The sequence below is a fragment of the Plecotus auritus genome, assembly GCF_963455305.1.
Source record: "Plecotus auritus genome assembly, chromosome: 2".
In the NCBI taxonomy this organism is placed as follows: Eukaryota; Metazoa; Chordata; class Mammalia; order Chiroptera; family Vespertilionidae; genus Plecotus; species Plecotus auritus.
In genome coordinates, this window is record NC_137771.1 from 45,349,788 (window position 1) to 45,364,116 (window position 14,329).

At 35.9% G+C, this 14,329-nt stretch overlaps 1 protein-coding gene across 10 annotated transcripts in view; it reads right to left on the reverse strand.

Annotated features, from left to right (window-relative positions):
- Nucleotides 1-14,329, reverse strand: part of DOCK7 (dedicator of cytokinesis 7) — a 200,367-nt gene that overhangs the window by 9,288 nt on the left and 176,750 nt on the right. For 6 of the 10 annotated variants that reach the window (XM_080656341.1, XM_080656340.1, XM_080656335.1 and 3 more), the window contains 4 exons: nucleotides 11,920-12,063; nucleotides 9,119-9,250; nucleotides 7,577-7,591; nucleotides 1,281-1,406 (listed from right to left, as the gene is read on the reverse strand). In XM_080656341.1, the coding sequence (XP_080512467.1) occupies nucleotides 1,281-1,406; nucleotides 7,577-7,591; nucleotides 9,119-9,250; nucleotides 11,920-12,063 (417 nt within the window). Of the gene's footprint in view, nucleotides 1-1,280; nucleotides 1,416-7,576; nucleotides 7,592-9,118; nucleotides 9,251-11,919; nucleotides 12,064-14,329 lie in introns of all 10 variants that reach the window. The other 4 variants (XM_080656332.1, XM_080656339.1, XM_080656336.1 and 1 more) reach the window with 1 other exon arrangement.

Genomic DNA, 14,329 nt, shown 5'->3' on the forward strand with positions numbered 1-14,329 from the left:
ATTTAGTAAGTTTATGTACAACCATGTTAATAATTACAAAGGAAATTATATTTAGCCTACAAATTAGCCCAGTCTCAGTCCATATTTATTTGATATTATCCCCATCTACTCACTTTAAATAACACAAAGTAGAAGAAAACAACAATTTTCTTCAATAAAAATACAGGGTTTCACAAGAGGTCCTCAAGAAAAACAAAAAGGGACAGAAAGCAGAAACAAAAGAAACTCAGTATCTTTGATGTATAGATCTTACTTTTATTGTGTCTGATGTGGCCTGATTTCTTGCAGACACGGGTCAATGAAGAAGCATTCATTTTTAAGAATGATTACATGCAATGCTCTGGAATTTCAAATAAAAGCACTAACTTGATGAAGTTTTACATAGGTTTAGATTTAAAAAGGCAACCCTGGGTCAAGAATGCAGTGACTTTTCCATATGACACTGAGTAGCAGCATGGGCAATGAATGGAGCTATTCAAAAGGAAAAATTAAATCTGAATCTTCAAAGGAGAAACCCTACTATTCCTCCAAAGGTAATTTTTATGATTAAGTTTGAGGAACACTGTTTCAATATTTCCCAAGACTTACCTAGACTCTTAAAAAATAAAGTCACAGTGTAAGCCAATTTAAAAAAATAGAGACCAGTAAAGTCATCAATAAGAATAAAACATTCAGCCCTAACTGGTTTGGCTCAGTGGATAGAGCATCGGCCTGTGGACTGAAAGGTCCCAGGTTTGATTCTGGTCAAGGGCATGTACCTTGGTTGCAGACACATCCCCAGTAGGAGGTGTGCAGGAGGCAGCTGATCGATGTTTCTCTCTGATAGATGTTTCTAACTCTCTATCCCTCTCCCTTCCTCTCTCTAAAAAATCAATAAAATATATATTAAAAAAAAAAGAATAAAATATTCAAGAAATTAACAATTTTGTTGAGAATAAAAACAAGCCGAGAGCAGTGTTTCTCAAACTCTTAGGTGAATACAAGTCACCTGGGGGTCTGGTTAAAATGCAGATTTTTATTAGGAAGGTCTGAGGCAGGGCCTGAGACTCTGCCTTCCAAGCAATCTCCTAGCTGATGCCAGTGCTTCTGGTCCCTGAACCATACTTTGACTGATAAGAAAGGTTGGAAAGCAAAACGATAGCAGAAAAGATAATTCCGTGTACTCTAAAGGACAGTTTATTTGGCATGATGTGTATTATCAGATGATTAGATTTAGATCTGAAAGTCTACTCTCATTGCGAATTAAAAGATGACATTGTATGAACCACTACAGCATTCACCTCCAATCTGTGAGATATCTCTGCAAGTTTGGTTATTGCAGGCTCCTTGTAAACAAATTCCTGTTCATCCAAATCCCCGAACTTGGTTCCATAAAAACCAACACGAAAATAGGTGCCAAACATCCGCTTCCCATCCTAGGTTTAGGAAAATAAAGAAACTTTAATACAAAGTCTTTTTGTTTTTGACATTATGCTTAGATTACTATAATATAAAATTCCCAAAACACTGCAAAAAGTTTTAATTAAAAATTAGAATACTTTGTTATTTACCAAATGAAGATTAAAAACAAAGCAATAACTTTTCCTCTTTCAATATTTCTAACAAATAACATTATGTAACTGGGCTTTCACCAACTGAATAAATCACATATGGTACATGCTTTTTAAGGTTTGTACCAAGTGACTACTTCACATTGGTTTATGTTTTAAGTCCATACATTTGAAATAAATTCACTTATTTTCCTTATTGCAAGAAAAGATGTTCAGTATGACATGGACTGTGTTTTAACTGTTCTGAAATTAGAGCATACTACATAAAAACACTAACATTTTTAGTTAACAGCCTTATATAATCTCTAAATATAATAAATTAGATCATAAAAGTTAGGAGCCAAGTATAGCACCTGGCATAGAGCAGACAATCAGTAAATGCCAAGACCATCCAGAAGCACTAAAGCAAAACATTTATAATCAGTAGACCTGTGCTGATAAAAATATTTTTATTTGGATGAGTAACTAAAAATGAAATAGAAAGGGGAAAATGTAAAACTGAAAGCTAAAAGGGGAAAAAAATTGAGAGGAGTTAGTTATTTGTCAGTCCTCAAACCACTCACTTCATACATTAACCACACATTAATTTCAGGTATGAAGTACATTACAGTCACTTTTACACAGTGCAATTGGAAACAAATTCCTTCAATAAAGATAAAATAGTTGGAAGCTTTCTATGCAATTCTTTCAATTTAGATACAAAGATATTTTAGAAGGATTTTGTGGTGGCTCCTACATACACAGCACACATAAATATTTAAGCCTAATCTGTCCCATACTTATTTTTCCTATATTGAGTTCTTACTATAAAGGCAAAGGACATGTAAAATAAGTCACAAATGTCACAGATAATCAAGCAAAATGGAAAAGTCTGATCCTTAATTTACCAGTTTTATAATTTTTAAAAGTACATATTAAAATACCCCACATTTTTGTCAAGATTTAAAGTTTTTTTTTAAAAGTCTTTGGAGCCAAATAAATGTGAGGTTTTTAATTTAAATTTTTTCCACAAGTTATTTCATTTCAAAATTTAATAGACATAAAAATTCACTGATTTCTATAGCAAAGGAAATCTTTCTAGATAGATTAAATGTATTCAACGAAAATTCTGATAAAAACGATCAACATGCTAATGGAATAATATAATAATAGCAAATTTTGACATAACTAAGGAACAAAGAAAACACTGCATAAAAAATAAAAATTATTTTAAAAATGAATGATTTGTGATTATTTTTCAAAAACATTATATACATGAAAATTCCCACAAATATTAAAATATTGTTATTCTGGCTGTACTCCTCTCAGGTTTCCAATTTAAGATACTATTTCAAATATTCAATATCGTGGCCTTTTACACTTGATCTTAGCCAAAAGGCCGAGAAGTGATCAATATCGTGGCCTTTTAAATATTTGAAGACAGCTATTAAAATTTATTTCCTTTAGCTATACTTTCCATATGAGAGTAATCACTATCCAGTGTGCATTTATTTGATTTTTTCAGTGCCATCTTTTAAAGCATGGTACCTCAGAAATAGACACAATACTGCTATAAGCTGATCTGATCAGTGAGGCTCACTGCGTCCCTAGATCTGGACTTGAATATTATTAATGTACTTTAAAATTGAACTATGAGCAACCATTTAAAACTCTTTCTTTACTTTCCATAATAACATTCAGTTCAAGGAAAGACACTGAGTGCTTATGATGTGTTAGCTACTATTCATCAGTAACAGGAACATAAAAATAAGATTTGGCTCCTCAAGAGAGTAAAAAATGTATTCAAATAATTACAATACGAAGGGTTATGTGCTAAAAAGTTGTACCGAGAAATATTAATACTATTGGAGCCAGGTCACAAAAGCGCTAACACGGACAAGGTTCTACAATTCGAGAATGAACACTGGATGTGGGAGGAGGAAAGGACATGCCAGCGGAGAAAGAGGGAAAATAATGAAACAGAATATTTGTAAGGGAAACCATCTATTCACATATTTGAGTGCTTCCTATGTGTCAATAAACTATCGTAGGGGTAACTATATGGAGTTACTGGAATTAAAAATTAATGTGTGCATACTGAAGTGAAGGAGGGAGCAGCAGAGGTAGGAAAATTAAGAGTCTGAGTAAATTTATTTTCTTTCTCTTTTAAAAAAAGATGGTTGAAAGTATTACCTATGTCCCTCTTTTCTCCCCCACTGCCTCCGCTCCACTCCCAGCCCCCAATGAGTAAATTTATTTTCAACTTAGAGTTCTCCAGTGTCAAACCACTGACACTATCAGGCTCATGAAAACATTAACACATAGCTTTATCTTCAGGAAAAATGTCACTTTCATCTTTATTTTCTCTTCAGAGTTTTGGACCACAGAATGATAACTGTTTTCCTTTGAATTTGAAAAATAAAAATCCACTTTTCTTTAACCTAGCCTATGATTTTCTAACATAATCTTCCTTTATTGTTATGAACTCTTTTGGAACTTCCCACATACTTCAACTTATTCTTAGCAGTTCTACTTATTGACTTGCACAATCTTGTGGGTGATGAAACTATCCCAGACAAGGAAATCCATCTACTCATCTATCCATGTCTCTAATGGTTGAAATTTCTTATGAGAAATATAACTTAAATCTGTATTTCATAAGAAACATTCTGTTGGGCTGGTTATATATTTCTACAATGACATCACTTCTATAACTTCTTTTATCCTCATTCAATTGTTTTCCCCTATATTTCCTTCGAGTTAACTGATTTCCATAAAAGCATACCAGTACTTCACACAGTGGTAGTTCCCTTCTATTAGACCTATTCCTCTTAAGAGACCACAGTGCCCTGGCCAGTGTGGCTCCGTTGGTTGGGCGTCATCCCATGCATCAAAAGATTGCCAGTTCGATTACGTCAGGGCACATGCCCAGATTGCGGCTTCAACCCTACTACTAGGAGGTGTGCAGGAGGCAGCCAATCAATGGTATGCTCTCACATCGATGTTTCTCTCCCTCCCCTTTTCTCTCTCTCTAAAAATCAATTTAAAAAACTTAAAAAAAAAGTAACATTAAAGAAAAGTAACATACTTAAAAAAGAGAGAGAACACTTACATACTTTTATCAGTTTATTTAGTCACAGATCTCAACTTGGGGACATAACACCTCTTAGATTTTATTAACCAAATTGTGTTAAGATTTCAAGTAATAGTAAAAATAATGATGATAATAAATATAGTACAACAAAAACAATAATCTCCAGCATTTCTGAGTACTTAGTATGTGCTAGACACTGGCTATCCACTTTATATGCAGTATGTCAATTTTTATCACAATTCTGAGTGAGGTACCACTATTTCCTCCCTTATTTTAGGAAAAGGGAAAATAACTTGCCCAAGGTCACATTTGGAGACCATACTGTGGTGGAGTTGGGGGTTAAATCCCAATATATTTGACACCTTAGTCCAAGTTCTTAATTAGGCTATATATTCCCCATACTCTATATACTGGTATACAAAAACTAGAACCTAAGTATATATGCCATTTGACACTTCTCTTATGTTTTCCCTGAGAATTTTTGAGAATTTCCTTGAGTAATTACGTGGTACTTCTCTTCCTATGTTTTGTCGTTCTCTATCTACAACTATACTCTACTATGAATACAAATGATCTATTTTTGAATATAAATTGATCACTATTTGGTAAAGATATCTTTTTAAAATGAAATACACATACAATATATGAGGTGGTTATAAAAATATCCAAACAGAAACTCAACATTTCTCTTTTTAAATAAAAACAATTTAAAATGCAATAATAAGAAATGATTAAAGCACATCGTATTTCCTATTATTTTAAAAAAATGGACGTGGGAAAAGAAAAAATAAAAGTGAACAGCAAACAGCCAGTGAAGTACTGAAACTGGACAGCAGATTAATAGTCACCAGGATTCATAAAGGGTTTGTGATTGGTTATTTTGCATGGTAAATACTTTACTAATAAGTGTCAAGTTTTAGAGTTACCATTTACATACATACACAAACCCAAACACACATCCCCCAAAAGCTTCACCAACTCAAACAATTTATACCAAATCAAGGAGAATAAGAAAAAATGAAACACAATGCAAATATATAAGTGCAAAAAGCTTTTCCTCTAAGTCAAAGAATCATTCTATAATGTATAAATCATCCTTACTGAATTTCAACCCAGTGAGAGTTCTTTGAGAATATTAGGAAATTAGCTAGAGAACACAGTTTTTTAGAAAAAAAAAAAATGAAATTACTGAAGTTTTCTGAGTAAAAAAGAAAAATATTCACAAGATAGGAACTTACCACAATAGACAATAGTAAAAGTAGGGAGTAGGGTCAGCAACCAGGGGCAAGAGAGAAGAGAAAACAGAAGGCATTTTAATTAAGGAAATTTCAAAACAAATAAGCAGCAAATGGTAGCAAACACATTTTTTTTAAAAATGCAAGCATCCATTTAAGTTTTACAAGGAAAAAGCAAAAAACAAGCGTGCAACAATTTTAGAAGCTACAAAGCTAAAGGTCCAGTGAAAGGCAGTGACAAGATATAAACAAGAAAATAAAGCCTGTGTGACTTTTACCATGCAATAAACATGATGACAGAATGATATTAATGTCATAACCAGTGAAAATTATACCTTTCAGGGGTCGATTTAGCATCAAGCTGACTAGTAATAAACTGCTCAGAGGTTTCTATATATCTTTTATGCTTACTTTTCAGCTAATTCCATTTCACGATAGGAAATCCAGAAGGAACGTTATCACTCATAGATAACTATGGCAAGTCTACAGATGTCTTAATTAAGCCACAGAAATGAGGGATTCTATACTAAATATTAATAAGGTCATACACATTTTATCTGGAGAATTAAGGTAGGTGCAAAAGTACAAAGAAAAAAAAAAAAAGTTGGGAACCAATTCAGAAATGGAAGAAAATACAGTAGTAACATTTATTGCTAAGGTTTTCTATTTGGGTCCCAAAACAAGGACTGCAATACCGAAACCAAACAGAAAGCCTACACTGTTTAGTCAACATGAAGGTGACTACGAAGTGAGAAGGCAAAGCAGACAACTTTGCAAATACACCTCGTTTTAAATAAATCTCATTTATTAATATTTTGCTTTACCTCATCAAAATAAATTAAAACACATTTTATAGAATTCTTTCCTTTACATAAAAATTTAAAATAATGGCAATCAATTTCTTCCTGGCATTTTAAGATTTGATATAACTTTCATGAGCGTTACTAACCACTTAAAACATAAAAGGCTGCACACGTCGTTTTCATTAAACATTAATTATCAAACACTGTCAGAATACGAGGTCAATTAAATTTCAAGTTCTCCCAATCTCTTTAATCCCTCCCCGCAACAAAATTGAATTTCTTTCTTCAGGAGTGCTTATACTCAAGGTGAAGTGACTCAAGATCAAATTAACACATTCTTTCATCAACTCTAAGATGCATAATTGTTTTTGCATACATTTTAAAAACTCTGTAGTTGGCATTAATCTTTCACTTGATAGGATATTGTGGTTTAATACACAGGTTTCTTTTTTCTTTCTTAAATGCTTGTAAATTAATGGGATGTCTTACAATTGATGGCATCTTAGATCAGATGAAATACAGTATTTTCTATTTACACCTCTGAGCAATAACACATAAATCGACCTCTGTAAAATGAGGTGAAACAATATGGTTAAAAAAAGAAATCTGTGTGTAAATGTTGATGAAAGAAAATGCTTCAAGGGATAAAAACAAACTAAAGTGATGACAAAGTGGCTCATTTACCAAAGAATCTCATTAGTGTAATATGGATTTCCATGCACTGCCTACACCTCTTAATAATAAATTAAAAAAACAACTTACAGTATTTTAACAAAATTTCTTTGGTTAATGAATTCAGTTGATAGCAGATAGCAACAGAATGCCCACAGCTAGCACATGTGGGCAAAGCATTGGCATAAGAAATCTGATCAAATCAATCTATTAGTGTCTTTAACTAACTAAAACATTACCTACCTCCCAGCCAGTACTCTGTATAATAAAAAGTAAAAAAGGGCAGGTCATAAAAAAATTGTTTAAAAAGAACAACAAAAAAAAAAGGCCAAAGGAAGTTCAGTAGTATAAAGAAAGGCACCATATACCATAAATTCTTCTCCACTGATAGTACTAGGATATTTTTAAACACCACATTCTTTTACTTTTAAGACCTCTGATAATTTTATAAATTGCTTGTTCAAAACCTAATAGCTAAAATTTTGCCTTTTAAAAACTTTAGAAGTGAAAGTACATATCTTGGGGAAAGAAAGCCTACTGCTTGTTCCATTTGTGTGTTTAAATTAGATCTCTAACTAAACTCAGCTGAACTACCTGGGGTAAATTGGAATAGAAATTGTAATTTTGCTCAAATGCCTTTGGTACACATGGATGAAAATTTCTTGGAATCTACTAGCTCTAGATGTTCCAGACCTGACTTGTGTAATTTGCAGTTTACAGCTCTAGAAGCTGGAATAAGGCTCCTTTGACAGTATATTTATAATTGAGTATAACCCCCCCCCGCCCCCCATTATGGTCATGAATACTAGTAAATCTTTTGCAATTTCAATATTTTAGCAGACAACAATAAAATTCTGACATAACAGTATAGCAGCTCTATTTTAAGATTGTTAAAGTTTTTAGATTATATCATTTCATCTAGGACAGCTTAGTCCATGGCAAGAAACAAGAAGTCAAGCTGATAGACAATAAAGAAGTAGTGCTGAATACAGAAGTGGATATTCAGATTCCACTTCCTTCTTAGATGATGGCAGTAGCAGATAACAGCATGAGTAGCACAGGAAAGGAACAGAAAAGTGGAAGAGGAGAAGGCTCAATAGGGTATTAAGGAGTATTTAAATGGAGCCAAGGATTTAGTTTCAGGGACAGCAATTGCTAATAGTCTAATTGTAAACTAAGTTTATTTTGATTTTAATTTTTGTGATATGTGGATTCCATGAACTATAAACAAGTATTGAAGTTATACTATTATTATTGAATACAAGTAAGACAACCATTTTCATACTAGAAATATATCAAAGAATGATTAAATGGAAACATCTAGGATAAAACAGTTAAGTCCAGTTGAAATCACAAAATATTAGGGGTTTATTAAATTTTCTTATCATTTAATAAAAAATTAACTTAAAAAACTTTTTTGGCAGCCTAGAAATCAATTTAAAAATCAGATTCATAATTATAACTCACACTGTGAAACAGAAAATAGCACACAATTTAAAAAATTTGGCAACTAGTCATCATTTAAAAAAGGGACCAAAAAACCAAAAACAAAACAAAGACAAGCTATGTGAGAAGCTTATGATGATCTTAATCTACTTTAGGTAAATTCATTTTTTTGTTAATGAGCCTTGCTTTGGTCCTGAACCATCATTTTGACACCGTTCATTTGTAACCTGATTAAAATGGTCATTCCATGGGATCCACTTTGACATCAATTCAATGCAACACTAATGCTTTCAGACAGTTTTCTTCATTTATACTGAAGCTAGAAATTGCAATCATTACCTGGTGAACAATTTTGCTGAATGCTTCTTGAAGTTTACCATGAATTGTGGATAGTTTCTTTGCATCCCGATTAGCTTCATGAATAGGAATAAGTACTTTGTACACCTCATTAACTGCTTCATACATGCCAGCCTGTAAGAATAAGATATCGCTTTCTTTTACATCAACAAGAAAGTAAATATTTACACTTTATGAATTCACAATATTTCTGCTACAACAATACCAACTGAAGCTTTCCCAATAGGACATAAAAACAAACAATACTAATTTTAATTTTAATAAACTTAATAGAACAATTTTTTACAATGTATTATCTTCTCTAGACAGATATACATGCATATATATATGTGTGTGTGCATTTAACATACATATGTATATTTCTATTTCTATATAATTTGAATTGGACATTCTGCTTCTGTCTATCCAGTAATTACTTCGCTAAGATAAATATGTGTATGTGTGTGTACTTGTATATGCAGATAAACTTTTGCAGAAACTAATTCTGAGCAGAGAAATAAAAATATCCAATTATTACATTGGTCACAGATACATAGATATCAGATAACCTGTGGCCTCCAACGAAACTAAAATTATTTAACTTTTCCAAAATATTAAATTGGCACAGGAAATCACCTATGGAAAAACAACTGATTTATAACAAAACATGAGAAAGTCCTGAGTCATCAGATTTTCAGATTTTAGTCCACTAGTGGCTAGTTGGCCAGTGGTTGGCCAAGGGTTACTCTGGTTATACTCAGTAAGGAACAAAATGTGTTTGTACTACTCTTCCATTCTCTTGTCCTTAATCATGGTAGCTATAGTGAAGGAAGAGAGAGGTTTTCCAAGAGCCATAGAGTTCCCATTGCCTCACAAATCAGCAAACATATTTTCCGAAGGAAATAAACATATGGTTCTTATATTTTCTAGTCAGTTCACAGGAATATGTTTAAGCAGTCACATAGCTATAACAGTGAAATATATTTAGTGTAACTAAAATGCCTCAGTAATTATTTTAATTAAGATTAAATAGATTAATTGAAAAAGAATGAAATTCATAATTACATGCTATTTATTGCAAAAGAAATTCTGTAATTAGGCCATTGTACCACAATCTGAATTCACTACTGTGATTATTAAAATTACAAACACACACACAAACTAATACAGTGTATATTTATCAAAATATTCCATTAATAGCAAAAAACCTTCCCCCCCCTGCTAGTTCAGATCAATTATATTGAAACTTGTGGAGCAGAGATCCAAGATTCTCAAAGACAAAAAATTTTAAAGTGGACCAACACCTAACATCCTTAGAGTCTAAGAATTATATTTATTTATTTAAATTATTCTTCTTCTAAACCCTTACCCAAGGACATGCTTAGAGAGGAAGGAAGGGCGGGGGGGGGGGGGAGAGGGGGAGAAAGAAAGACAGAGAGAGAGAGAGAGAGAGAGAGAGAGAGAGAGAGAGAGAGAGAGAGAGAGAGAGAGATATCAGTTGCCTTCCATATGAGTCCTGACCAGGGATCAAATCCGAAACACAAGTATATGCCCTGAATGAGAATCTAACCAGCAACCTTTCCATGCACGGACGATGCTCCAACCAACTGAGCCACACTGGCTGGGCTAAGAATGATTATATTCAGACTACCTGGTTCTAAGTGCTAATACGATGCAGACGAGGATAGTCAGCCGGCTAGTGTGGCTCAGTGGTTCAGCACACATTATTACTAATCTGGAGCCACATTACATATGTTAACTCATTTAATACTGACAACATTCCTATGAGGTAGGTACTATTATTAGATGCATTCAATGGGTAAGAAATGTAAAGCACCGATAGGTTGAGTAATTAGTGCCTAAAGTGAGTTAACTACCAAGGTGGCAGAGCCAGGACTTTAATTCTGGCTGTATGCCTTCTAAATCTATACCCTTAACCAATATATTGCAAGGTAGGGATAAGGTCAAGAGAAGAAATAACCAATTCCTAATCGTGGTACAATGGGGAAGTTGGGGCAGCATTGCGTATTACTTCAAGCTACCATCTTACACTAACATGTACCTCACTGCCTCCTAAATCTTGGTGCTGGGACACTAAACACTCAGCAGAAAAGTCACAGAAAGTAGGTGACCCTATCACCATGGTTAAAGACGGGGATTCAGCTAGCTATCTCTCCTTTCTCTGATAAATATCCCATCTTAGATCCACATGAATACTTAAATTTTTCACATACAGATGTGGAGGGACAGGATTGGGGTTAAAGCATGGTAGAGTAGGTCACACAGGGATCTAGAATGTAGTTCAGGAAATTCCTGATATGTGAGCTCCAGGCCCCTAATACCTACTTAATAGGGCAACCAATGAGATGAGAAACCATAATCTTCCTGAGTACTCAACACACTCAAAAACAGATTCTCCCTTTCATCTAATAAACAGGCCATGTCTATCCAAGCAGGAACTGAAATCATTTAGAGTCCTTGTTTTGTTCTGTTCTGTTTTTTTATAAAATTCTGTTCTGTTTGGTGGTGAAAGTTTTATAAACAACAATAAAAATCTGTTGTAGATTAAGGGTTGGTCCATAAACAAGCAAATAGAGAACACTAAAAGTGACAGATTATTAAGATTAAAAGGAGAGTAAGCAATAATAAATTAAGAAGATTTATTCCTAGATAGTTCTTAAGGTACTCAGAGAAAAGTATTGTAAAGGAAAAGCAGGATCATAAGCAGAGAGAATAAAATACACACATCACTAATAATCCAAAGGTATGTAACTGGGGAAAGAGAATGAGCATGAGTCATTTACCATAGAGAAAGAAGCAGCTGCTTGCTCCAGCAATCCTACAAGTCCTGACTCAGTGAAGTACTTTCCAGAGCAGATGCCTTCTTCATCGGGAGATACAACGTCATCTGAGACTGCAGACTCTTCTAAAACATTAGATGAAATATTCTAGGGAGAAAAAAAAATCAAAAAGGTTTGTGAAATGGAATTAATTTATTAGCATAAAAGATGTATATGAAGAAGTAATTTAAGATAAAATATAGTTATCAGCCTAGGTTAAAAAAAAAAAAGGGTAGTCAGCCCGGCTAGTGTGGCGCAATGGTTGAGCATTGACCTATGAACCAGGAGATTATGGTTGGATTCCTGGTCAGGGCACATGCTTGGGTTGTAAGCTTGATCCCCAGTAGAGGGGCAGGAAGGGTACAAGAGGCAGCCAATCAATGATTCTCTCTCCCATCATTGCTGTTTCTATCTCTCCTTCTTCTTCCCTCTCTGAAATCGATAAAAAAAAAAAAAATTTTTTAAGGGTAGTCTATGCACAGATAAAAGACAAATCTCCAAAACTTTTTTGTAATTTTGGAGATGACAATAAAATTACAAGGTGACAAGAAAACTTTTCTATCAATAAAAAGTTGTGAGAAAGAATTTAAAAAAAAATCATAGGCTAAGGAAAATATTAATATGACACTAGAGGCCCGGTGCATGAAATTCATGCATGGAGGGGGGTTCCTCAGCCTGGCCTGCACCCTCTCCAATCTGGGACCCCTCAGGGGGATGTCCGACTGCTGGTTTAGGCCCGATCCCCAGCAGTCAAACATCCCTCTCGCAATCTGTGATGACTGGCTCCTAACCACTTGCCTGCCTGCCTGCCTGATCGCCCCTAACCCCTCTGCCTGCCTGTCTGATCGTCTCTAACCCCTCTGCCTGCCGGCCTGTCACCCCTATCTTGCCCCTCTGCCGGCCTGATCGCCCCTACCTTGCCCCCCTGCCAGCCTGATCGCCCCTACCTGGCCCCCTGCTTGCCTGATCGCCCCTACCTTGCCCCCCTGCCAGCCTGATCGCCCCTATCTGGACCCCCTGCCGGCCTGATCGCCCCTACCTTGCCCCCCTGCCAGCCTGATCGCCCGTACCTTGCCTCCCTGCTGTCCTGATCACCCCTACCTTGCCCACCTGCCAGCCTGATCGCCCCTACCTTGCCTCCCTGCTGTCCTGATCACCCCTACCTTGCCCCCCTGCCTGCCTGATCACCCCTAACCTCTCTGCCTGCCTGCCTACCTGCCTGATCGCCTCTAACTGCCTCTGCCTGCCTGCCTGATCGCCCCTGACTGTCCTCCTCTGTTGGCTTGATCTCGCCCCCAACTGCCCTCCCCTGCTGGCCTGATCTTGCCCCCAACTGCCCTCCCTTGCCGGCCTGACCGCCCCTAACTGCCTCTGCCTTGGCCCCCACCACGATGGCTTTGTCCGGAAGGAAGTCGGATATCTGGAAGATGGCTGGTCGACCCAGTCTAATTAGCATATTACCCTTTTATTAGTATACATAAATTATATAGGATAGGGTTGCTTAAATGGGGGGGGGGGAGCCTTTTTCAGCAAGAGGAGATGTTCTTGGCAGACAAAAACACATAATCCCTATATCTAGACTGATAGCCAGCTATATGCACTATACTGCCAAACTGGTCATTAAAAAATTGAATCACTTTCTTACATCTTACCCCAAACAGCTGTTACCCTTAAAACTCCCTCAGCCCTCACCTTAGGTTCTGCCTTTGCAGTTCACACAGAGTAGGTTCTGATTAGTTGGTTTCTATGCCAGTCAGCGTGAAAAGCCCTGCCTCCTAGGCAGCCATTGGCTCCTCACAATTCACCCAGATTTGGTTCTGATTGGTTGGTTTCTATGCCAGTTAGCATCTCCGGGACTATTTCCAGGCCTGATCATAGAGGCGGGGCTGATCAGCAGCCACCCCAGGCTGCTGGTGAGCAGGCTGAACTGCTGACCTCTAGGAGAGAGAGAGAGGCTTGGCTGCTGGTGAGGCCTGGAGAGAGAAGCAGGGTCTGATCACTCTGCTTCCCTCTCTGGCCTCACCAGCAGCCGCTGCCACTGCTGATCAGCCCCGCCTCTCTCTCTCTCTCTGAGAGGTCAGCAGTTCAGCCCGCTCACCTGCTGCATGCGCAGCCTGGTGTTCGGTTGAGTCTTCGGTTGTTTTGGATGTTACAACCCTGGATCTTTATATATATAGATAGGACATCCAAGGAGATTTAAATAGTATTTAATTTAATTGATCTTGTTAAAAATTCCCTATGAGGGAAATTAAGGTACAAAAAAACAGTCTCTTTGATTTGCCCAACACAAAGAGTTAATAAAAAAACTCAGTTATAATAAAAAAAACCCTTTACTCCCTAAGATTGGGATCAATCATTAGTTCTAAAAAAGAAA